This window comes from Zosterops lateralis (genome assembly GCF_965231275.1).
Source record: "Zosterops lateralis genome assembly, chromosome: 1".
Classification (NCBI taxonomy): domain Eukaryota; kingdom Metazoa; phylum Chordata; class Aves; order Passeriformes; family Zosteropidae; genus Zosterops; species Zosterops lateralis.
Window position 1 is genome coordinate 98408861 of NC_139762.1, and position 27275 is coordinate 98436135.

The 27275-nt window shown below is 36.1% G+C and overlaps 1 protein-coding gene across 1 annotated transcript in view; it reads right to left on the minus strand.

Moving 5' to 3' along the window:
• Positions 1 to 27275, minus strand: part of CDH7 (cadherin 7) — a gene marked incomplete at its 5' end in the record, with an annotated part of 71133 nt that overhangs the window by 36209 nt on the left and 7649 nt on the right. The window contains one exon of the mRNA XM_083857760.1: positions 4285 to 4579. Coding sequence (XP_083713886.1) covers positions 4285 to 4579 — 295 coding nt within the window. The remainder of the gene's footprint in view (positions 1 to 4284; positions 4580 to 27275) is intronic.

Here is a 27275-nt window from a genome sequence, read left to right on the forward strand (position 1 = left end):
TAAATATGTGTTATTTATTTAAAAAAAAAAAGCCTTCTCTTTTAGATATGGATTGCCCTAAAATTATTTTTCTCTACAGTTATGTCCTTTTAACAAAGCTCAAATATCAGTTTATTAAAAATAACTCTACATGTAGAAACTTCATAAACTTTTTCAGCAAGTGTAGCAAGTGCTGAGAAAAAATCTGTGCTGCTTATCAAAGTGTTCCACACAATTCTTTTTTTGATAGTAGCTAGTAACAGACTTAATTCTGTGTAACTGGCACAGATTCCTGGTTTAATTTCCCAGAATTTTTGAGATAATTTGTAACATAATATTTAAAACATATTGGTAGAGATTACTAAGTTACAGTAATCTTAGAACTTTACCTGTTTATACTGATATTACGGTAAAAGGACAAGAGGATATTTGTATAGAGGATCTTGAATTTAGAACACTATTTGTAGTTAAATTTAGCCAAGTCAAGGCTCAACAATATTCATGACATTGGAGAAATGAACCTTTTTTGTGACAGGAAGAAAAAGCTAAAATGGTTGCTCAAATTTGAATTGGAGATCCTTCAAAGGGATCCATTTTGAATCTCTAAGTTTATTATTTTAGAAAAAAAAGCTCTACAGAGCTATTTAGAAAGCTTGCTAGTAAGTTGCAGTATATTTTATGCAAATTTTGAAATAACATTTTTTGAGAAATGATTCTGTGACTTCTGTTTTAATATTGGTGAGATCATTCAAAAGCAAACTAGATTAATTTAACAAATGCCTAATTTTGAAATTGCACAAACTCTTATCAATTGAATTTTAGCCACATTAACAAATGGAAAATAGAGCTTTAAGGCAGTAAGTTATTAAAAGTATTAATTTATAATAATAATTATAATAACATATAATTAATGATGTGCACTATGTCTAACACAGAAAATAATTCCATGACAGCATCATGTTTCTGCACAGTATCAGCTGCTACTAAAAACATTAAACACTTTTATTATCAAGTTATCCAGGATTCCTGCATAATCCTTACATACAACAATCCAGACTGGTTCTGCTCAGTATCTTCTGGTATTTCTGTGCTTCTACCTCTAGGTTCCACCCACAAATGATGCAGCAATGCCTCCATAGCCTTTTCCCTCCAGAGGTGTGAAAAGGAAGAGTCAGAGCCCTCTTCATCTCCTCCCTGCCCTCCCACAGCCTCGTTATTTTGCCTTCACTTGGGAAAAAATTCAAGAATGGTCCCAGCTAAGCAGCAAGATCAGACAAAGGGAAAGAGAGGTGGCTTGTCCTTGGAGAGAGACACTTCATACAGGCTCTCTAAGCCCACTGCATCCTGTATCAAAGATTTAAGCCTGATACAGGGCTTTTGCTTTCTTTTCTTAATTATATAATTAAGATACTTCTATCCATCTCAGTCAAGGGTAATGAACATGGCAGGAGAGATATTTGTAGTGCTGGGTAATGAGCAAAGTTGTTGATATGACTGGAGAGCAAAGATTAAACAAACCAAAACTATGTTGGGCATAGGAATTCTCATCCCTACTTCCCTTGGATAGAACTCAAACAGACCAGTATCCTTTCGTTTGAAATATAATGCTGCTCAGTTTTTTTAAGTACCAAACACACTTTTAAAAAAATACGACAGAAACAAATCCTTATGATTTTCAGATAAGCCATATCTTTGGGGGGTTTGCCATGAATAGATTTACAAGCCATCAAGATATTTACTCTGTTCAGGATAATCAATATAATTGGGCCTGACCCAAATATAATTTGAACCTGACCTGAAGTCATTTCAAATAAAAGAAGAGATTGACTTCAATTAGCCTTAGATAATGTCCAAAAATATTTGTCAAATAAAATACAGAACCATTATACTTGCATAACCAGCCTGTAGGTTAAAGGTTATAGCTTTCCTAGATTTAGAGTTAATTCGGGTTTATAATCCTGTATTCTCTTCCATCTCCTTTAATATCCAATTAAAAACCCTTGTCATGGATATAATTTTAAACAAAATAGGAGAGAGATACTTTCTATCTCCTTAATATTTCATGGATGCTCTAGGTGATTAATTAAAAATTATGTTATATGAATAAAATATGAATTGCTGTAACTATGTAAGACAAAGTGCGACAAAGTGTGACAAAGGAATTTCTTGGTAATCCTTAACTCCTTAACAATGCAGTATTTTGTAGATGTGTGATACTAACCATGAAGATGTTTAAAATGTGCACTTTCAGGAAGTTCATGAATCTGAAACCGCCTTTAGTTGACACAAATCTCACAGAGTGCACAAGTCTCAGTTAATAATTTTGCATAATACTCCACCTGAAGTGAAAATACTTTTGATGTTGTATGGTCCATATAGGAGAGATTTTATTTTGCTCCTTTATGATGTAAAGATTCAACAAAATATGCAAAGCAACTCATTTGGAAAAATAGCCCCCATATTCTCCACTGCGCACAGTGCACTCCCATAGATTGATTTCCAATATATTTTTGGAACAAATGGATCACAGGAGTAGAGGCATGGATTTGTAAATGTTGGTAAACCTCATATATCTGTAGTAGTTGTCTGTACATCAATATGCCAGTGCAAGAAAAGACAGAGGTGATAAATGCAAAGGTGAAATATGGAGATAATTTCAAGTCATAGGATAAAAGTGAAAAAAACCTAATGGTTGCTGCATGCTACATCTTAAATAATCTTATTCTAAAATAAAAGGGCAACTTAATTAAGAAAAAAAATTGTATTTTAGAACAATCTGTTTTCTAGATTTTTTCAAAGTTCAGAAGTAAAATTTCCCAGCAATATATCACAATTTCATCTCCTCCTCGTTTCTCTGTAAATGCTGTGGTGTCTGTCTTTCTTCCAAGGCTAATATTGCCTCCTCAGCCATCCACATAGTGCTTGAGTGACAATGAGCAAATGACAAGAATCAATGAGAAATGATGTCTGTGCTCACTGCTTAGTAAAATAAATGTGGAGAAAACTCATTAGCAATATTTTACTTATCTTCTATTGACTCCTACGCTGAGTTTCAAATATATAAGTAATTCTTGCTACTGATTGCTGCAGGTCACTTGAGTAGGGAAGATTTGTTTTCTCTCTCTAGCTCCAATTTAGATTCATTGTTTAACATTCAAAAAAAAACCAGGAGATTGTACTGAGGAAACTATAGCAAATTTTATGTGCAGCCATACTGTAAGAGTACCACATTTTAATATGGTTTAAAATCAGTCAAGCGAAAAAAATCTATATTTCAATCACCACAGAACTCTCCCAATCTGAAGTGAGCCTTCCCATAGACATATTTGCAGTAAAATAAATTTGGGCTTTTTGTTTGGTTTGGTTCAGGGGTTTTGTTTCTGGTTTTGTGTTTTGTTTTGGGGTTTTTTTTGGTGGTTTTTTTTTGTTTGTTTGTTTGTTTTTTGATTTGGTTTGGGTTGGGTTGGGGTTTTTTTTGTTTTGGTTTTGGCTTTTTGTTTGTTTGGTGTTTTTTTGTGCTTGGATTTATAATTTCATCTTAAAGTAACATTTACCAAAACAGCTCTGGGCCAAGCCTTAATCTGGTCTGAAAGAGTCAGCTTTCAAAGGAACAGTGGCACCTGACAATGGATGAGCATTTGGTTACTTTAGAATGAAGAAAAAATGGATTTGATTTTGAAATTCTTCCCTAATTCAAAGTCAGGAAAAATCAGCATTTCTGAGTTTCCAACAAAGTGTCTGAAGCCTCTAAAATCCATTCGTCCCTGATTTCAGTAGAACTTTGAACTATCTCAAGTTGTACCCCAGTTCCTGCTGTTTGTCTATATTCCCCAAAAAATGGGATTTCAGTACAAGAAAAAAATATCCAATAAACTATTACCAAAATGTGCAAAACTTACAAAAAAGGTTATGCTATTCACTAGCAAGAATTTGAAGAGTTTGTAATGAACAGATCTTATCTGAATGAAATTATAAATTATAACCTCTGAGTACTGTAACATAGGTGTGAAACTTATTACTGTTAATGGGAATTATAAAACAAAGCCTCTGGGCCCTGGAATGACAAATAAACCATAAAATGGTTATCTGAATCCTTGCACAGCTATTTGAGTTTCACAACATTTTTGAAAGGGTAAATACTTAATCTAGCATGTTATTTCCAGTTAAGACTTGAAATATCTAACTGTTGCAGGTGCCTCATAGATAATTAAGTAGCTTAGTGCGAAACAGTAAAAAATAATGAAACTTTTAAAAAGGCAATAGGAACAAATTTCCCACAACACCAACAGCGTATTTTGCACTTACCCACAGGAGACATCTCAGGAACTCCAGCAGTGTAGGGGCCATCCAGAAATTTTGGCTCATTGTCATTGATGTCCTGAATCTTAATGACGAACTCAGACTCTGGCTCCACGGGTTTATTAGTCAGCCTATCTAGTGCTTGTGCTCGGAGCGTGTAGTAGGCCTGCTCCTCTCGATCCAGCCTCTTGGTAGCATGAATGTCCCCCGTGTTCTCATCAATAATGAAAATGGAACTTGCCCCTTCGCCTGACAAGATGTATTTGATGGAACCATCTCCTTTATCAACATCAGAGTGAAGCTGGTGAAAAATTGATGAGAGATGAGGTTAACTTACAAGAGAGTCAGTGGTGTGGAGATATGCAAAAAAAATTCCTATGCTGAGCAGTAGTACATGAAATTTTACTGTTCCTGGAAATACAAGATGAATGTTCATCACACACAACATGTGAGGGATCATTATAATCTGTAAATTTGTTCCTTTAAGCAAGAAAACTTCATTCTTTCCTGCAAACCATCTCACTCTTCTCATGCCAGATTTTTACATAGGCAAACACATGCACACATATGATCATAACCATGACTTCATTCCTATCTGAATTTAACCTCATTGCTCACTTCACCTTATAATCCTACTGAAGGGTGAGACTTCAAACAAATGTCAGTATAAACTTAAAAAGTCACTGTGTGTTTTGCTCTTGTATGTATTTATGTATTTTCTCAGTGTTTACTGCAGCAAAACATGTCAAATGTTCCTCATGAGGGAAAGCAGCAGGGCAGGTACTGATCTTTTCACTCGCATGACCAGCAACAGAATTCAAGAGAATGGCATGCAGCTAGGTCAGGGAGGCTTAGGTTGGATAGGGATAACAGGAAAGTTTTTCAACAAGAGGGTGGTTGGGTAGTGGATCAGGCTCCCCAGGGAAGTGGTCACAGCACCAAGCCTGACAGAGTTCAAGAAGCATTTGGAAAATGCTCTCAGGAACACAGTGTGACTCTTTGGGGTAGTCCTCTGCAGGGCCAGGAGTTGGACTTGATTATCTTGGTGGGTCTCTTCCAGTTCAGCATATTCTGTGATTCTATAAAATGAGATAAAATGTACTGGTTGATAAATTACTCACTACTATCTGATGGGCCTGTAACTTAAATTCTTCACTTCCATATCTTGCTTTTCATTATCTAATTACAGAAAAAAGCAGACTCTGAGAAAGACCAAGGTGTCCTGGCACTTTCAGAAGCACACAGCATTGAAAGCTAGGTGCAGTTTCTCTGGGACTACTTGTAGTAGGTACACAAGAAATATATTCAATAAGTCAAAATGTTTCTTCCATTAGAAAGGCAAGGTAGATTTACAGAAAGAAAATTTTTTTCCTCATCACTCAAGGTATTTTAACTTACAGAGCGAAATCCCACAGGTTTTCTAGCTCTTTTATGTCCACTGAATTTCATCTTCCTGTCACAGAGCACCTCTTACACACCTCTTAAACTTGTATCAAGAATATAATTGATCTGGATAGCATGTAATAGTAACATGCACATATAATATATTTAATATTGTACAAGTGAAAAGAATATCAGTAAAATTAAAAGTATTTTCTTGCTTGTTAAAAGTGGATTAACTTGTAAATAGCTGAAGACAATGTTAAATATGTCTGGATTTTTCTATCTCATATCTTCTTTGTACCTGTCCTAATTCCATGTTATCTTGAGTTGGGAGGTAAGTTCACTGTCATCACCATCATCATCATCACAATTTCTATCACTAATCTTTTTTCTCTCTGTTAGGAGTATCACTGTGACAGTATTCACTTCCCAAATATATGCAGAAAATTGTTATCTTGGGCATGACAGCACAGCTGCAAAATCTTTTCCCATTTCAGCAGGGAAGTATTCATGCTCAGTTTTGAATTTTTCAGTTGGATAACTAGCTGCCTATTTCTTACACATTATTTCACTTACACTGTTTGGATATCTCATACTTATGCAATTACTGTGCACTCCTCTCTTTTATGACAGAAAGGGAATCCGGAGCTTTGGACTGGATTAGAAAAACAGAACTAGGGTATCTAAATCAGATTAGCTACATTATTTCAAAATATGGTTTATCCTTATTCTGCTTCTACCTAAATCCAGAGACAGCTAAGCAAGCCTGAAATTTCTTTGGTGGAGTTCCCCAAACATTTAAAGCCCTACTTCTCCGCACTCAGGAATAAACAATGCTGACACTGTGAGCAGGCTAAGGTAAAATGTATCTCACATTCAGGCTCTTTCAAGATCCACAGCTCTGCATATTCCTCAGTCCCAGTGGCTGGGGTTTATTGAACAAACCATATCTCTGTTCAACTCACACATCTGACAGCTGAGGTTTCCAATGCTTTTTCAAACTTGACTGGAAGAAGTATCCATCTTCCCTACAGAGGAGCAGTGGCCTGTGCAAGTAAGAATCTGTCTAATATGTCTTTGATTTTGTTTAACCTTTTTTTCCTTCCCCTTTTCTTTCTCTAATACCTACTTCAGGGTGCATAGGTCTCCTGTGTGCTAGAGAGGAACTGTGTGGGTTTCCCTACATAGCCAGAATCCTACAGTCTAAGCTGAAAAGCTGAACACCGCATCACACAAGAACTGAGGTTATGGGATACAAAGATTCCATGCCTTTGTCTTAAGTGATTCTGTTTTCTCCATACCCATATTCTAGCTAGTCTTTCTATGGTGTCTGAGACCCTCACATTGTCCCTGTAAAGGCTGTTCCACCTTTCTGGCATACTTTAGGATGGACACTGGATGCGACAAAAGCGGAGGACACCATCATATACAGCAGTTCATCAGGCAGAGCAGTTTTCTGAATGTTAGAGGTGTACAAGCAAATCTCTGCAAGCAGAGAAAGGAGAGTTTCCATATCTCAGCTGCTGAGAGCAGCATGGTGCTGTCCTATGGGGATGGAGCTGAGTCCATCAGCCCACTAGAGTGGTGTCAAACTGCAGGGCTGCATAGCCTACCTTTCACCTTTTATCTGCATCCAACCCTATCCCAAATAACTAACCAGGACTGCTTTGGGAAAAAAGAAAAAAAAAAAGAAAACAACAACAACAACAACAACAAAAAAGCCTTCAGGAGAGAGGCCAGTAAATCCTTGAAGATGCACTGAGCAAGGCATCCCAGGAATGGAAGAAATTGTGTAGTTTCAGCATTTCCCATTTGCTCACTCAGTGGCTTGCTGATTAACAACACATTGTTCTTTAAAGAGTTCCACTTTGAGGTCCATAAATCTCCTCATGGATTACACTACAGTGGCTGGTGACCTGGAGTGAAATGCTGAACACAAGCCACTTTTTGGAATGATGCCTTGGTAAGAAAACTGCTACTGCATGGATTAGTAAAGTGATTAGTGAAGACCTTTGTTATTCCAAGGTTAAGGCTCCGGAACTGAAAACTTCTTTGTATCTTTTATTAAAACTTTGTTCTACTGAGCATTTAAAAACTGTGCTGGCCCATGCTCAAATTAGTAAAGTACCATTCTCTACCTACTTAACCCCAGGAAGGTGATATAGCTCAAGATTTAGTTTATCTTTGGCACTATAGAACAATCAATTCAGTGTAAAGCACTTTAAAGAGCTTTTTTCAACACTTTTATATGCATTTTAGAGGAGATCTGAGATAACTTACAAATACAGTACAAGAGAATAATGCAAAAAAGAAAAAAAGTACTTTGCCTAAAATATTGAGTATTTTTATGCAATTTTCATGTCACCTATATCCCAGTTTCACACAACATAATTGTTCCGTACAGTGATCTTCAAAGTCGTTAATGCAGAGGCATCAATGCTTTGCAACTACGAACAACATTTTTGAATGTTCCATAAAATATTCACAGCTTTGCTACTACCAAACACGACTGCAAACTACCAGTGGTTCCAGCTGTTTAAATTAACATTGTAGGAAATGAGAAGTACACTTTTCCATATAATGTTGGCTTTAGTAAACACTTTGTAAATTTTTTGTTGTTGTCAAGTTTTCTCATTTGTTTTTGTTTTGGGGTATTCTTTGCCTCCTTTCATATAGAAGAAATAAGACCTGGGATTTTTGTTTGTTCTTGTAATTAATTTGGCAACAATTATATAGACTGACACTTGGTGCCATGGTTAAGTTGAGGCTAGGGTTGGGTTGGACTTGATGATCTTGGAGGTCTCTTCCAACCTAGTGATTCTGTGAATGATATTAGTCCTCAGGACAATAGTATTTTACAGGAAGGTTCTAGAAGGCATCTATGGCCATGCTATCTGCCAGTTTGCTTTTCAGTCCTCCCACTTTCTACACAGCCATTCTTGTAGGAGACAGAACTGGAGCTCAATCTGTAGCTGCACATGGGGACTATAGCTTTAGAAGCAGAGAGACTCAAGACAAAGTCACTTTTAAATTCTTATTTCAAGAGATATGGAGGATTCAACGATTCACTGGATAAATTTCATCTGGTTCCATTGTGGGTCATTCCAGACAATTCTTCTTTCAGAATTAGTTTGCCATAGATACTGTAAATAAAACACAGTGTTTTCGAAAAGAAGAATGATAGAAACAGTTGTATGCTTCCAATTAATTTTATCCATTGCCACTTCCACACAATATCCATGATGGTGACTCTCCAGCTTGTCTTGGCTATCCACTAGGCTTATTGTCAGTATGAGATTCATGATCCAATTCTTATATGCTGATCCTATAGCTTTTTTGTTACATACTGCATATATTTAACATGAAGATTCTAAGAGTTCTGAATTTGGGTGATCCCTGCATGTACAAGAGTACATGAGAACAGGAAAGGGAAGCAACAATCCTCTAGAGAGAGATGATGTATTTTTTTTGCCAGAAGGATAACTTTTGATGTTCTAGGAAAGTTAGCAGAGAGCAAACAGATCTGAGAATAAAAGCCACATAAGCCTTGTCGACGCAGAGGGACAATGAACATAAATAGTGCACTTTTTCTTGTTCTTTAGAAGATAATTTATTGAGAGCCCTCTGTTGCTTCTGAACTCAAGCTAAAAAAGCACTCAATCTTTTTAGGCTCTCAGTTTTAAAAAATACTTGTTTGGATATGTGTGAGAGAAGGAAGCAGTCAGCTTCACTAAACAGCAAATGTGTTATTACCCTAACTCTTTTAATAAACCAAATCTTTTTCTCACTTTTTTTTTTTTTTTTTTTTTTTTTTTTTGGCCCTACAGCAATATTGCTTAGTCTAGGGTCTCGCCTAATATGTTTATGTCTATGTGGACCTTTAGGGTGGTGATTATTCTAGGGAAACCTAAATAAAACATTTTTTTCAAAATTCCTAATACTCAATAATTTCTAGATATTGACTATTTGTACGTTAAGATCTGTACAACCAAAGATGATACAGTTTTGTATCACTTGGCATTAAAGAACAAATGCAGTATTTCCATTAGAGAAGGAGATTTATTTTTCTCAGTAACGAGAGGTACTGCTCTGCATTATTAAAAGCATTTAAAGTATTAAAAGCAGTTTATCTGGTCACTACTCATCTCTTCTATTTCCGAATGGAAGGTTTGCCCCTTTTCTGATTTTCAGTTCAGGCTCCTTTAAAGCAGGTGCAATGTTCATATACCTCTTCTCTGATTTCTCTTCCCTGAAGATCTATCTGTGTGTTTGTTTCTCTCTGCACCAGCATGGCTAATGATTCATTGCAGAGTTTATAGATTATTGGTGAAGACGAAAACGGAAGGAAGAACATGAGGAGCTGATGGTTTTTTGACAATAGCAGAATGACAGAAGTAATGAAGAGAAAGAGATGGATGGAGAAACAATAGATGCTTCAATACAATCTAGTTTTGCTGCTCTCTGAGACCAATGTGCCCTCCTTTGCAGAACAGAAAAGTTTTCTCAAGGAGGGGTGGCCTTGTCTGCACCCCTTCCTTTCTCTCTATGAAAATAAGTAGAAAAGGAGGAGAGGAATGAAAACTTCCTCCTCCTCATGCCCTGTGCAGCATCCATAATTATTGGTGATATGGAACTGACACAACTTCAATTTTATACCTGCCTCCTCACAAAATGCAAGGAGGCACTAAGAATCAAAAACAACCATGAAAAAGAAAAAAAGAACTCCAAGCAGGAAGCAATTCTCTTGTCCAATTTATAACCACAATTTACTATCACAAAACAACTGAGAACAGATTGTGAGAAGAAGAAACTTTTCTTCATGCCACCTTCTCCCCCTCCTCCTTTCTGGGAAGATTTAAAAACGGTATATAAAGATTAAACACGTAATTTATAAAAAATTAAAGAAAGATGGTGATTTAAAACAAAACCCCAGTATTATAATTTCTATTAAATTTTGGTCATCACAACAGCCAGATTCTTAAAACTGCTGTTCTTGGATTTTCTTGGAGTCAATATTTACTATGGTTACACATACAAAGATTTCAAATCCCTTTTCCCCTTAGGTTACCATTGTTAGTATGTGTTTTGCGATGACTCATAAAATACTAGATATGTGTAGGGTTTTTTTCTCTTTTTTTTTTTTATTTTTTTAATGTAACACTATATTTCTCAACTATCAGGATAACTAAGGGTTCAGTGTTGGTGCTTTGGAACAATTTCAGTGCAACTAATAACTAACATTTAAAATTCAGCCTAGACAATGGAGTTAACATTTCAGTAAAATCTAATGTGCACACATACCACGTTTCTGCAATGTCTAAAGGCTTCACAAACACATTAGTTACTAATAGGATCATTGTCTTCAGAGGGAGCTATGAAACTATAATTCTTGTAAACTGAAACCATATTTCAGTATTAACAGCCTAAGACATCTTTTTAAATTTATCTTTCAGTCTGATTACAGAAGTCATATGGGAAAGAAAAAGATTCCTCAACATTTTATTGATGTCAGCAAAGGCCTGTGATTCATATAATTGACTTTATACCCAGGCACCAGGGAAAGAATTATTCAGTAGGTAATGATTTTCTTATAAAAGTCTATTCTCCAAGAAATGTTCAGAAAGTGATAAAGGAGCTCCTGGAAGGCTTTTGTTTGCTTTTGGTTTTATTAATTTATGTTAAACTATAGTATAGGCCTAGGCTCAGAGAGAAATATGCTGGTCTACATTCTGTGCTTTCAGCATAACAGATAATACTGAGGACAGGAGATCAAGTCAATATAAGCAGCTAGACCCAAAATTCCAACACGCTTAATTAGAGTCTGAACAGAAAGAATATGCTTGTAATGCTACCAGAGTTTCCTTGTCTCAGCAATGTTGTCAGCGTAGCAGGGACCCAGCACAGACAACTGTGTCACTGTGGCACAATTTGCCATGTTGACATACTGGCAATTTCAGGCCCTGTTTTGTTGCCTTCAGACTTGCTCTTTGTCAGGCAAGTGCAGAGACGGTCACAAGGGAATACAACAAGGTCTCATGCTGCAGACCACAGTATAACCACGTTATATTTATCTAACACAAGCAGTTGGTGACAGGGTTACTAAAAATCTGGTCAGCCCAGACAGGATTTCCCTTCTGACTTAATTTAAAATACCCAAAACAGTATCAGCAGTGCTCAGAGCTGACCAAAGCTCTAAGAACTTCTGAGACAATTGAGGTCCAGGACATTTGAGATCTCTTCACATTCAGCACTGACTCTACAGGCTGCTTTAACTCAGACTGCCTCTGAATCATATTTTGTTTTGACACAGGTAATACTAGAGCCCTATGAATGACCACAAGGCAGATATATATCTGCCCAGGAACACCACAAATGCAATGAGGTCATCAGAAGTTATCTGTCAAACGAACACACTGCAGATTCAAGGTAAAACCAAGGCACATCCCTTTGGGAGTATCAATTTTCATCCCACAGATTGTCCTTAATAGTCCTTCTGCAGTCAAAATGTATGACATCTGGTGTAATTTGAACCTCCAAGACCTTCATATTCAACAGTATATCAAATCAGTGAGAATAAAGTTTCATTTACAATTAAGCTATTCAGGCATTATTAAGAAAGCATAGGATGAGGTAAACACAAATGTTTAACAGGAAAGAGAGGAAAAAGATAAAAATAAATAAATAAAAAGTAAAAATATCCACAAACCAAAAGCCAAAGTGAATGAGAACATGGATACGTCTGAAGTGCAAGAATAGTCCATCTGCTTACTAGAATTAAAAGAATAAGCGCATCTGCTTAATGGAATTTCAAAAGATGATTACCTGAATCTGGTCAAGTGTCGTTTTACTAAGGATGTGTAATACTGCTATTCCAAGTGTATGGGGGGAAAAATAAAAAGCTTACTCCGGAGGTGAAAAAAAACCAAACAAAAAATAGGTTGAAATTTAAATTGCCATTGATTTTAAAGTCCTGAAACCAGAGAAGAAAGCAAACATGATTAATAGGCAGGGAGAGTAGCATAACTGTCAACTGATTTCAAATGAACTCGGTACTTTTCTTTAAAAAACCCCAAACAATCCTTATTTTCCCTGTTAATGCAGTTTTTGAACTCCTTCTTTTCTGTTACAGAATGCATGTTTCTGTGCCTAAGAAACTAAAATAGCAAGAATTTATTAATTTACTTAGGCTCTTCCATCATCAAACTTGAAATAAGCAGTTAGGTTTTACTATTCCCTCCTTCCTCTGTATTGTTTCAAAAATAAAATTTTTAGAAATATTGATGGAAGAGTTTAGTTAAAGCCCTTATACAGCTTTTAAACTTTTAAATGGTGGATCAGTGCTTCCAGAGGATAATAATTTTATCACCTCATCCACATGACATAAAGTGAATATTTAATTTTGCCAACCTTTTGAAAATGGGGGTTAAAGAGGAAAGGGATCAGTGAAGCTTCTTTATTTCCTTGATGGCTATTGTTCAAAAAAATTCAAATTATCAGTTCTAAAATTCTAAAACTTTCACTTCATAATACTTCAGTTAGCATCTAAGTAAGCCCTCAAGGCTTCTAGGTTGAAGACAAAGTTCAGATGAAAAGTTCGCCTAGGAATAAATGATACTGTCATCTAAAGGCTAGTGAGTTGAATAATTAATAGGAAATACTGAAAACTTGATGTGATAAGAGCATCCATGCCACATTTCTATATTTTTCCTCTTAATAATACTGAATTGTGTCTGTAGAGTTCTCTCTCCTCGCGTATACTTATATGATGTAGCTCTTCATATAGATAGAGATTGTATATCTATACATACATTTAAGTGCATGTATGTACACATACACATATGCATACACACACACACATACTCTTCCCTTCTCTGTCCTCTTCCTTTCCAGTTCCTGCAGCTGCTGTAGTCACAAATCTGTGCCTTCTCCACTCTCCAGTTTTAATAAGAACACAAAATGCCCTGTGGCGACAGGGAATTGTGCAGCCAGCCCATTAAGTTTACTGCAGCTACAGGAGGAACTCAGAAGCAGCTGCTGCTGTGGATGGAGCTGAGTGGGCATATGTAGCTGGCTGAGTATTCTTGAGGAGTTTTAATGGGCCATCATCATGACATGTCACTCCCCAAAATGACTATTTGTCATTCACACTCTTAAAAAGACAGTTTGGCAGCTTTGGGAGGTAAAAACCATCTGCATACTGTGCATCATCATGTACTAATTGCATAATATTTATTGGGGTTGGGGGCACAGCAATACTGTATTGTAGCACCACCAAGAGCTTATAGATAACATAACATGTTCATAAGAAGTGGAAAAAAAAGAGACCTGCTTTTCCCTCACACACAGGCTTCAAACTTTTCAGAAATCGGCTTCCTAGAATGGAAACAGACCACACAGTTTGCAAACAACACGCACATTGGAATCCTCATAGAGCTTTTCAATATTCAGCTTTTGCGTGGGTTTCTTGGTTCAGTTGTTGGGGTTTTTTTTGGTGGTGGTGGTGGTGTTTGTTTTCTTCCCCACACTACCCTCAGTCTATCAGTATTTATTCCTTGGAATACTCATTCTAAATATCTCAGTAACAAAACAGCATCATTAACAAACCAACACATAGAATGGATTTGCCATCTGACTTACTTTTTTATACAAAAACAGCTGGTTTTTACTCAAAGAGATTTAATTTTTGATTAAAGAAACCAATGACTCAAACCTCATTATACAAGTGCCTAAAACAATTAAATCATGTGAAAATACCGCTGCGGTGAAACTCTATTTACAAATACTTGAATGTTTACTCTTACTAGCTCTACTTTGGGTCTTCTTCTCCAGGAAAGAGCCTAAGTTCCCCTCCATACATGCCAAAAGCATTTGCACATGATCCATATCTCTTCATAATGCACCATACAACTTGCTGTTATATACTAAACCGATGTGTTTGCTGGTCCAGTGGTTTGATTTATTTTGATGCCAAGAATCACTGAAGCTATAAGACAAAATTCTCTTAAAGTCACTACACTCTATTTCAGCAGTATAATAAACTTGTTTTAAGGATGCTTCCTCCCTGCATTCCCTATATATGGCTTCTACTAAAGTATTCAGGCTTAAAAAATGTAGCATTGCAAACAAATACCAAAGTGCCCAGAGATATTCTACTTCATAGAAGAATATCTCTGGGCCAGCAGATGTCCACAAGCTTGAAAAGTTTGTGTATGTGGAGCAGCTTGCAGAAACAAAACCTTCAAGAAACTTCACTCACTCTTCTTCTCAAATTACTAACTCACTATACATGAAACAATTTCTGTTTGTGCAGTATTAACACACTGTTAATTAACTGTTAATAACACACTGTTATTAACACACTGAAGGACTGTTTCTTGAGTATGTATTTTCCTTGCACGAAACACATACATAGGTGTGTAAATGTATATATTTGTAGTAATATAAGTATTTTTTCTTCTTATGCCTCTGTACATACTTCTATTAATTATTATTTCAGTATGATTTTTTTTTATTTGTTTAGTTAGTTATTATTACCAGACAATGCATGAGTGCACTATCCCTTATATCACAGAAAGAAAGGAAAGAAGGCAAATTGAACAAGAAAGGCAGTAACAGAATGTATGTACCTTCAATAATGAAAAATTAATGATTTTACTTTTTTATCTGTCTTTGGAAACAGAAAAAAAGAAATTAGAATACAAATATGGTAATTAGAAAGTTGTTTCTCCCATAATGCCTTTTCTACTCAGCCATAATAATTTGGGCCTAGGATTTCAACCATGGAAAATGAGAGCACATTAGAGTATCTATTTTTTCATCTCTAACTCTGTAATCTATAGAAGTATCTGTAACAGCACTGCACAGGAAAAATAATCATACACACTTCTTGTTTGACTACCATATCTATAATACCAAATTTACAAACAAAAATTCATTTCGTATTAAAGTATTTTCTGAGGTAAGATATGCACTTACACTGAATGTATTTATTTTAGATTGGAAATTGTACCTCCCATATTGTCTCTTCTTTGTCAAACTACTGATCTATAGTTTAGAGTGATTATCCTCTTTCTGCTTCAACCATCTAAAATAGCTTGCAGCATTGCTTGGTTGATAATGATTTTTCTCATAGGAACCTTCTTCCAAAGAACATTAGTACCAAGGAATAGACACCCAGAGGGTGTAAAGCTTCTTTCATTTGTTTTCACTTTGGTTTTATGTTGTATCAATTCTTCACATTTAATTTGCTTTTGAAAGTTTAATGCTTCTAAAGAACAGCTCATAATCTTACCTTGTGTGTTAGTGGGAAGTGCTGACACCCTGACAGACTGGAAGACAATGGTAAAACATCTAACTGTAAAGCAGTGTAAGTAACTAGGCTTGTGTCTGGAGAAGCTCATAAAGCACTGGATTACAGAACAGAGTGTGATCTGATTGTTTCAATGGTTAAAGATTTGCAACACAGAAAAACAATGTAGTTAACTAGGTTCACATACCCACTAATCTTTCATTTTCTGAAAACAATTATGGACTTGTTAATTAACATTTACAAAACTGTCAAAGGAAAACAGAATTTACATGTTGATATAAATGTTAATTTAATTTTTAACAAAAATGATAATACAAATGTCAGGATAATAGTGTTTGTTATTGTGTTTTTCTTCTTAAAAAGTAAATTCCTATTATCTTTCTTTATAAAATTCTATATGCTTGAAAAAATGCAATACTTGATGCTGACTTCCATGAAAGATACATAGTCAACTTTAAATTGACAATTCTCCATATGAACAAATTGTTTATATGTTATAAAATATTCCGCACCACCCAGGAGTTTATGCATTTTCACAAATCTAATCCCATAGGTCTTCACACTAAGGTCAATGGGGCTCCTAAACCTAAAGTGCAAAATTAAGATTTTGACACAATGCCCACATTGGACATAATTAGTACCTTGGAAGGCATGTTGTGAAGAAAGTCACAACTGCCCAGGGCTGACAGTGGGTCAAGGAAATAAGTCACTAATGGAGAATTTGTACAAAAAAATTTACTATAGCATTTTAAAATGAGTGAATTAATTCATATGAAAGGGCAGGGATGAATATCTACAGTAAAGCATTATAGTTTCATTGCTAATATGATAATGTAAGATGAAAAATCATGTATGGCCAAGTAAAGTGGAGTATTAGATACCTTCATGCAGACATTTGTGTCTTAAAATGAGTTCAGGTAAAAAAGAGCAAAAGATCCCTTGGTTAATTTGTTATCATAAAACATGGGTTTCTGTTGCTAGTGTGTTTACATTTCATTTAGAATTTCTTTTAGAGTCTGGCTTGATCAAACACTCTAATATTTCTGTAAATGTTTTCCATGAACTACTGTGACCCATTTCTAACTCTGCAGTAAAGGTAAAAGTAAAGGTAAAACACTGAATGACAAATAACACACTCTTTTAGTAGTCTATAGGAATTTTTATTTTCTTTCCCCTACCAAAATGCATTTCACTGAAGGCAGTTGTATCATATCGATTTTTTCCCAAAATTATCTCTCAAGTCCATCTATCCACCCATATATATATTGGCTAGTTAATTCACAGCCCATTGCTCAAAATTCACTTCAAAACCTAGGGAAATTTAACCTGCTGCTACATCAAATTAAACCTGTTTTTAGAATTTTCTAAGTTAGGAAATCATCCTTATCCTTGTGCATTTTTTCAGGACTTGCTTAAGAGTCATGAAAGCTGGTACTAAGCATATGCCTAAGTACCTTTCTGAAATAGCACCTTAACCCCTGTTCAAAGAGGAAAGTTGCTTTAATGAATATGTGTGTCACATATGCCTAATTATAAGAAGCAGCATTGAAAGATTAAGGGACTTCATTACCTAAATTCACACTGTAGCTGTTCAGTATTCAGAACAAGCTGAAGCAGGGTATGCACAGTAAATATGGACACTTGAAAGTCTTCTTGAAGCTGTTCAGATCATTTAAAGTGATCCTTTGTGAATAGATACTTTAAGAAGTTTGATTTCACCCCAGTTTGTTGTGTTTTTTTTAACCATTCAAACTTGCAGGCCTGCAAGACTTTTCAGATATAACCAGGCTGATCTCAAGATATTAATTCATATCTTGATAGGCATTTCAACTCCATAGGATTAAGGGCTGGGAAATAAATGCTTTTAATGCCCATATTTTCTGCTTGTTTTTCAGAAAATATTTGAGGGGGAGGATAATGCCTGTTTCAAACTCATAAAAAACAGCCTTAACATGAACAATACTAGGTTAATTGTAAATCCCCCTAACTTGAAAGGATTTTAACAGTTCTATGTAAAAGACAGTGCTCTTCTAGTAGCTTTTTCTATGGTGGCGTTCACAGTGAGCATTTAACAAAGAAAATCTCATCAAATTCTTCTGCAGTCATCACACCTTGTTTCCTTAAATCATATTTTGACATTTCAAATGATGTGAGAAGATATTTATGAGCAAAGATTGAACTTCACTTGTATTAAAAAGAAAAAAAGCAAAACAGGGATATGAGATTTGCCATATGCAATGATGATGCTGAACCAAGATTTTTTTGTCTGTTTTCACCATAACATATTCTTACTGTTTTTCTTACTCATTGCCAACAAATGCCAGTGATACAGTCAATGTATGTGCCACGGATAAACAAATTTTGAGAAAACAGTGAAATGGAAGGTGTTATTTTACACTACTCATGTATATTTGCTTTATCTACCTTAAAATTCAAATTGTGTACACCTGTTTCTAATTCTATAAGCTATCTAGATTCTACTGAAAATTTTAGTGTCTTCTTTCAAGTCTTTTTTCTGAGGCTTCCAGTATTTCACATGAATTGAGAATTTTCAATTTCCATAGAGACTCCTCTGATTATCTAGAACAACATGTCGTTTTGACACAATAAAGGACATTGAAAAGGGTGCATAATTCAAATTCTTACATGGTCTCTGATGAAATTACAGCACTCTTACCTAATGATCATTTTCTTGTTGACCCCCCTCTGAGTACTTCAATGAAAATAGTGCACACAGTAAGATACTCATGAGAATACTCTCTTCTTCTGAAACATTGTGATGAACATGAAGGTACAGGAGTTACTAGAATCATGCATTCTGTTAGCTGCAAACAGGATCATTCATCTGAATTTACTCTCATCTACCTCAAATGCTGCAACTCAAATGACTGCTACTATTTTCTCTGTCATACTTCTGGTGCACCATCAAACATCTCCTTAAGGGATCTTTTATTATAGTATCTGATTGTTTTGTTATAGTGTCTGATCCATTTTATAACTAAATCTGAAAATAATGAATTACTCTTGGAGATTAAAGTTTAAATCACTATAATACTTGCCCCCAGCATCCAAGACTGATCTTTGCTAAGTTTCACTTGACACAGCATGTAAACTTCTCTACCAGATTGTCTGAGCACTCTCAAAGCTTAATTGATCCAATTTGCATGTCTCATCCTGGCAGAACAGTGCATCATTTCTATCCTCTTGGACTAAGTGATCACAATCTAATCACTTTGTATACAAAGCAGATGGAAAGTTTCCAGCTCCTTTGCTATCCCCTTGCATGCATCCATATTAAAGCAAGTCTAATTCGACAAACAATCTGATCTTTCTGTATTTTTATAGGATTACTGTCTCATTGATAGGCCTTCTGTCACCAATTGTAATGTTCAGAACTTTATACTCAAGGCATTTCCACTTTTGTCTCACACCTTCTGTGCGGTCCATTAAAATGATCATTTCATTTAAGAAAGTCCCCTTAGGGAAGTTCTATACAGCTTGGTGTAAACTAGCACAGCTCTGAGCACTGAAAGAAAGGTACAACTTCTATTAATTGAGGATCCTGTAGTTTTAAGGGAAAACAAATAATTAATTATATCCCTATTTGTTAGCCTCTGAGCCCTGTACACTGATAGATAGTGCCAAACTTTTATATCTGTTAAAAAAAAATGCTATCTTCAGTAAATATTTTTTCAAATAAGAACTGCTTCTGCACATGAAACAAAACCCCCTTATTCATGTTATTTTGCTGTGCATTTTCCTGTCAAAATTGCACAAGTTGTCATGTAAACACAATGGCATTTTAGTAAATAGTTATGTTGTTTCCAAAAAGATGAAAGTTACCTTGTGAAAATAACAAAAATGAGAGCTTCTGCAAATAAAAGTCACAACCAGATTAGTCAAATTAATGAAGGATGTACACATTTCATATCGCTAAAATCAAACTTTCTGAAGTGAATAGAAAGTTCTACTTCCTCATCTCGCTAATGATTTACTGATAGAATTTATATTCTCCGCCTGCCCCTAAAAAGGTCGCTAATTTTCTTCAGCCACACTCTTTCCACACATTCCTACCTGTTGAATCCATTGTCCAATAGTATGCCTGCTCTTCTGGGAGATTGTGGCTGGCTTATTTTTTTCCTACATACATCCTTTTCATCACTTCTTCCAATTTTCTTCTCTCCATTAATCTCTATTCATATTTGCTTAATAAAATTTATGAGAAGGCAAAGAGATTGGGATCAGGGATCAGTTCAGGGATTTTTAAAGATTGTTTTCAGTGAAGAATACACAAGAAACTCTAAAGCATGTTGCTCATAGGAGTCATTGGCCCTGACTGGTGGTCAGTGCTCATGACAGCTCAGGATAAGAAATACCCTTCATTTGCTCTCCAGCTACTTTTAAAACTTTTGGAAGACTGGAAGGTAAAAAATAGTGCCTGTCAAAGGTAAAGCATGCCAGTTCACTTATAAAACCATGATTTTGTGTCCATATATACACAAAAATAGAGCTACAACTGGAAGGATAGTAGTTGTTCAATAACAAATCTAGTTAGGTAGAATTCAATGTTAACTGGCAAAAAACCAAAAAGAATTAACCAACTAAGACAATTTAATCATTTAAAAAATGCATTAATGCAAAAAAATGCATTAAAAATGCATTAAAAATGCAAAAATGCACAGTAAGCAGACCTTCTATTAGTATGTAGCCTGATTAAAAAGTGGTAGTTTAAAACCAGCAATGTTTTTCTTTGTCTTGCATTTCAGGCTCAGTAGACAGGTCATATGCAAGCTGTTCATATTGCAGTCTTGGTTGAGTCTTTCCCCTGGTTACAAGCAAGTAAAACCCCTGCTATCTTCAGATTCTGTTCTCATTTAAAAAATGTAGGGCCCCATAGATTATAGTAGGGTTTTGCAGGTGTAAGTCAGTGGAACATAATAAATAAGTCTGTGGATGACACTCAGTTTGCTGTCTCTCAGCTGCATTAGCTCAGCAGGACTAATGGCAAAAATAAGTGGGAAAAAATTATCACTGGAACAGGCAGGTGTGACTCACACATAGAATTCATTTACTGAGCAACACAGTATAATTTTATGCAGTCACTTTAAGAGCAAATTTTCTAGTCTTTGCTAGTCTGTAAACAATCAGACACATATTAAACCGTCATATTTTTTGTATGAGTTTCTAAGCCAGTATCAAGACTTGGGACCCTGCACGGCTTTTCCCAGGTGACAATCTACTGCTTCTTCTGACACTCCACCCTGAAGGTATTTAAATACTGAGACAAAAAGTTTAACAGTATTAAATGCCTTTTTTGATCCCAAACTTACAGGAAAAACATCAGGAAGGGTCTATTGATTACTGAGACACAAAACTTCAGGAATATATACAGAGTAACTCTTACCTTGCTTTGCAAGACATCATTTATAAATTGATTTTATCCTCTGCCAAACATGATTAAACAGTGCCTTAATGTTTAAGAAAATCTACCTTATTTTATTGCACTAGCTCTGTTGCAAATCAAAGATGACCTTTGATTTTGAGCATACACTGAGCATCCTCAGTTGCATCTATATTAACACCAGACACAAGTTACTACAGAAAAAAAAACCCATCTGCTTTCCCTTCATGACTCTCTACAATAGCACACATATAATTCCTGCTGAAGTTCTCTAATCAGTAAAAACTACTTATAGGTAGAGGAATGTTTGATTCCAGGAAAATTTGCAATAATGCAGATAATTTTGTTCACTCTAATAAACTTAACTTTTCTAACCCTGAAGGTGAAACTGCAGCATGTCTCCCCTTTATCATGCTAATTATTTTACAAAGTAATTTTCCAAAAAATTTAAACTGAGACAAAAAATTGTTAGCACATCCTGCTAAAGCCTCAAACTGTGTTCCAAAATTATATTTGCATTTTAAGTATAATACAAAGCATGCATTAAATGATCAGAACTGGAAGGTGCGCCACTGTCTAAAACACAGATGATAACATAATTTCTGCAGCAAAGGTAAATATCTTCCCTTTTTTATATGGTAAACAGATACAGATCCTTATATCTTTAAATCAGAAGGATCTGTCATCAGGATGGACATCTTAATCTTTCCATCTTCCTCACAGTCTCATTTTCTGCTTGGCAGGTATTTTGGAAGCCTGACAAAGCACCTGGGCCCTCAGTCTGTATCATCCCACACAAAAAGCAGTCATTGACTTCAGACTTTGTGCCACTAGAAGTAAAATTGCCAAAAAAAAAAAATAATCCAGAAAGATGATTTTGTCATCAGACTAGCAGAATGGACCATCATCATCTACCCATCTCTACTTACTAAAATAAGAGATGAATGAAAATTGTTGAATGTGATACTATGACTTATACAGTATGGAACAGCATCTAATTTTGACAGGACATTGAAATTAGTCTGCTTGGAAAAAATCTCATGCAGCCTGCAAACAGATGGGAGGAAATATAATTACATGAAATGATCAATGTCAAAACACCAGTCTAGAAGGAAAGGTGTCTACTAAAGTTCTGAAAATGATGGGTGTCATTATTTCATCCCTTTAGCTCCCAAGAGAAGATTTTCTTTGTAAGGTGCGAGCTGCCTTCTTCAGTGGTAGACCAGAGAACTCATCATTCTGATTTTTGGCTCTTAATTTGGAAACAGTCTGGACATGGTCCAGTTGCTTCCCTGACAGCTGCACATATTTGCATCCTTCCATCCGTCTGCTGGGAGCTCAGACTTGCTTGGACTCCTCCAGATCTTAACGTTGTTTTTCACTTATCCATGCTTTATCTTGACCCAGTAATTCTTGGAATCTCTATGTATAGAATGCTATTCTGTCTTGTCCTGCACTGCTTGGCTGTCCTCTGCTGCTCATGTTTTAGGCTTTTTTGAACAAATTCCAAATTCTCTAGCCGTCTCCAGTAATGTTTTAGAAGAAATATTTACATCTTTCATTTTTTATTCATTGCTTCCTTACTCTCATTAAAGAACCATAAAACCTTGTTCTACTAGTTTTTGTCTCGATGATATTTGCTTTTGATGTCTTGTGTCACAGATTACCTTGCTGCACATGGCATTTTCCTCTTTTGATTAAAAATGAACTTTACCTACCTTTTTGTCTCTTTCAAATACATCTGCTAGACCTACTCCCCTGAATATTTCTCAAACCTGGATGTTACTGGATCTCTGGCTACCTGCCCTTGTTTTCCATCTGTGCTAACATAACCAAGTCAGGCTTCCTTTCTAGAACCCATGGGGTGGATTGATGTGACCCAAACCAATGCGTGATCCGTACAGATGCACATAGCTTCTTCAGCGAAGAGCATGGGGAATCAAGATCTACACATAAGGTGACCCTCCACTGGCTGAACCAGAGGGTTGCAGCAGTGTCACAGGGTGTAGTTGGAGGCCTGTCACTAGTGGTGTCTCCCAAGGTTCAAAACCAGGCCCAGTATTTAACTTATTCATCGATGACTTGGATGAAGGAGCAGATGTGTCCTCAGTAAGTTCCCTGATGACACAAAGCTAAGAGGAGTGGTCAATATCCCAGAAGGCTGGGCAGCCCTTCTGAGGGACCTCAACAGGTAAGAGAGATGAGTAGAGAGGAATTGTCTGAAATTCAACAAAGGCAAGTGCAGGGTCCTGCCCATGGGCCTGGACAGACCAGGGGTGGCCTGCTGGAAAAAAGCTCTTTGGAGAAGGACCTGGGGATCCTGGTCTACAAGGAAATGTCCATGGGCCAGTGTGTTCTTGTGGCCAAGAAGACCAGTGGTATCCTGGCCTGCATTAGGAACAACATAGCCAGCAAGTCAAGTAAGGTGATCCTGCCCCTCTCAGGTGATGCCACATCTCGTGTGCTGCATCCAGTTCTGTTCTCCTCAGTTCCAGAGAGAGCTCCTGCCTCTCCATGGAACTGTTGGAACATGTCAAAGAGAAAGCAACAAAGATGACTAGGGGGACTGGAGTCAGGCTGAGACAGGCTGAGGGAGCTGGGCATGTTCAGCCTCAAGAAGAGATGATTGAAAGGGGAACCTCACCAATGTCTACAAGATTCTGAAGAGAGGTGCCAAGAAGATGAAGCCTGACTCTTCATAATAATGCCAAGCAATGGAACAAGGGGCAACAGGCAGAGACTGATGCACAGAAAGGTCCATCTGCAAAGGAAGAATGTTTTTACTGTGCAGATGACCACATACTGGAACAGGGTACCCACAGAAGTTGTGGAGTCTACCTCACTGAAAATATTCAAGAGCTGTCTGGACACAATCCTGTACTGTTGTGCTCTGGGACGACCCTTGAGCAGAAAGGTTGGACCAGACAGCCCACTGTGTTCCCTCGTAACCTGACCCATTCTGTGATTAGATTGTTATACCTTAATCTAAATTTATTTTCTCACTGATTGCTTTGGTATTGCTTTGGCTTTCAGTTTTTTCAGGCTCTAAGGTGATAAAAACAAAGCAAAATGCTTCATCATGTTCCTTCTCATCTCACATTTACTCTCTGCCATACTTTTTCTTCTCTTTAACTTTTGCAATCTCTATTTTCCTAAACTAAAACCAGTATAGACTAGAATTTTTAAATTTGGTTTGAATCTTAAGATAAATCTGAATTAAATAAATGTGTCAGTTCAAGCAGGAATTATTCCTCAATTGTTTCCTGGACGTATTTATCCATTTGTGTATATGCTTCATCACTATCATTCTAATTCCTGCATGTTTGCTCCATAAAACCTTGTTTGACATGGTTTGACTTGTTTTGTCAGTCAAACATATTGAAATGTTTCAAACAACTGTTATTTCCTTGACTTTGGGACTGATGCTCACTCAGAAGTATGCTTGATTCAGCATAAAGATAAATAGAACAGAAAAGCAATAAGGCTTTAAGATTCTCAGCATGGTAGTGAACATGAACTTGCAAAGAGAGAAACAAACATGAATAGTGCAATTTGAATCTTACAATGAGAAAGGAAGTAACAGTTTCACTTGGCTTATTTCCTGTTTAGATGAAGCTACAATAGCGTGCTTTTGTTCACAGCATTTCACTGTCAAGAAGATATTGAAAAAAAGGAGGGGATGAATAAAAGAGCAGTATGGATGAACACAAGACTACAGTCTTGACTCAAAAGGAAAACCTTTTAAAGTATTGCTTGGCTAAGCAGCAGCTAAGTGGTAAAGGGTGAAAGATGGGTGGGTAGGATAACAATCTGCACATGAATGAAGATTATGAACATACAGGAGCAAGTGGAATTATTTAAACAGTTTTTAATATGTAGACTATGTAGAATTACAACCCTGCCTGTTAAAAAAGAAACATAAAAATATGTCAAGCACTTTTCCAAATGCCTGCTCCGCCTGTGTAATGTGTATAGATTGTGTAAGAAAGACAAGTTAAGTATTTTGCTGATTTATGGCATTACGTTTATACCATGATTATGGAAACTTAAGAAATGACCATCTGCTTTTCCCAGCTGTGTCTGAAAACTTTTCATTGTTACAGGATAACAAGCTAAACTTTGCCTAATACAACACCTGCCTACCTTGTAAGGAAAATGAATTGCCTGATTGCCTAGTCAGCAGATGAAGTGTTTAAGCAGCTTATCATCCTTACACACTTACCATCCAACTACCAGATTTTCCATATTTTGGAAGCATTTCAATGCAAAATAACTTTTTGGGTTCAATTCTTCTCACACATACTCCACAGCAACAGAATTACGTGTCTCAGTAATCCTTAAGGTAATTTCTCACAATTTACAGAAACAGGAAAACTAAATGAAACAGTGTGACTGGCAATGTTTTCTGGAATCCATGCAGCAAAATCACCTTGTATCACCTAGAAAATTACACTAAATTTGTTTCTTTCTACTCATAGAGGGCCTAAGAATTTTCTGTGGTGTAGGCAGAATATTATTTCAGACTGTCCTTAATTGTTCTTAGCATACACCTTTTCACCCATATGAAACGCCATAATGCAACCCTTTGGTGCTTTAGAAAGAATACTATATGAAAGGAAGGCACTATTTCTTCACTGTCAAAATGTGGAATATGTTGATATATGTTGCAAATCAATCCTCAGTATTCCTCTTTCACTAACCTACAGAAAAAAATATAAGTTAAAAATTGAATTTTGAAATGACCAGATATTTGTATTGCAACATTAATATTCTCAAATAGTCTCCTAGGGTGAATAAAACTGATCTGAAGATTCTGGACTAAATATTTGGTTACTCTATAAACAGCATAATTCAATAATCAAAACATATTAAAATTTTTTTTGCCTTCTTCTTAAATGTTTAGAATTATTTTCTTCTCCCAGGGAAGGACTCTGAAAAAGACAGCTTGAGACCAAGCTAGTAAGGTATATTTTGTGTTTTCTAGTACATCAGTAATGGTGCATCAACTTCTGTATGCAAAAGAACTATATCTGTCTTGGTATTCCTATTTATCTAGAAGAAAAATAAGGCCTATTCTTCGCTCTATTTATGACTTTAGTGTGCTACTAGCATACTATGTGCCTTACACCTACATAAATAACAATACTACTTTTGCAACAGCACAAGACTGTAACATCATCAAATATTTTTACATCGACAGAACTATTAATGGTAGTATTTTTTTTTTCAAGAACATCTGCAATAAAAAATCCTAAATATATTCTTCAATTTTATGAACATATTAACTGATTTTGGTGATCAGTGTCTACTGCCAATCAGCTTCTTCATTGGCTAAGTTTATACTTGCCTGGGAAGTTTAAGTGGATTCCCATTTGTACATTGAGCTCAAGTGATGTATAGTTAGGTGTTCACAATATTTATGTATATCAAGTAAACAACCCCCCTCCCCATTTTTAACTGGCTAATCTTCCTTCTTATAACCTTGAAGTTATGAAAGATTAAGTATTACGACATCCTGAAACTTCTGCCCTCGGTGTAGGCCAGTACTTGTACCATGACCATGGTTTGAACAGTTGAGACAGAATTAGAGTTCTCCTAGAGCACACACTCCACTGCCTTTTAGAAGAGCTACTTGTCTCTGATTTACATGACAGTAAGTGTCTCCTCCAGTGCAAAAGTGACAGAGAAGATGCTGGCAGCATAAGGTAGCTGATAGTTATTCTAAAACTGAGCAACCTTATGTATTAACATCTTTTTTCTCTCAACAGTTTCACCATTTGCACTTTGTTCAGCTATCCCTTCCAAGGAAATGCATAATGCTGAGAGAAAAAGATTACACCAAAGAGATTTTCTAGTACTTATCACCAGTGTATTTATGTAAAAGCCAGCTTATTGCATGCAAAG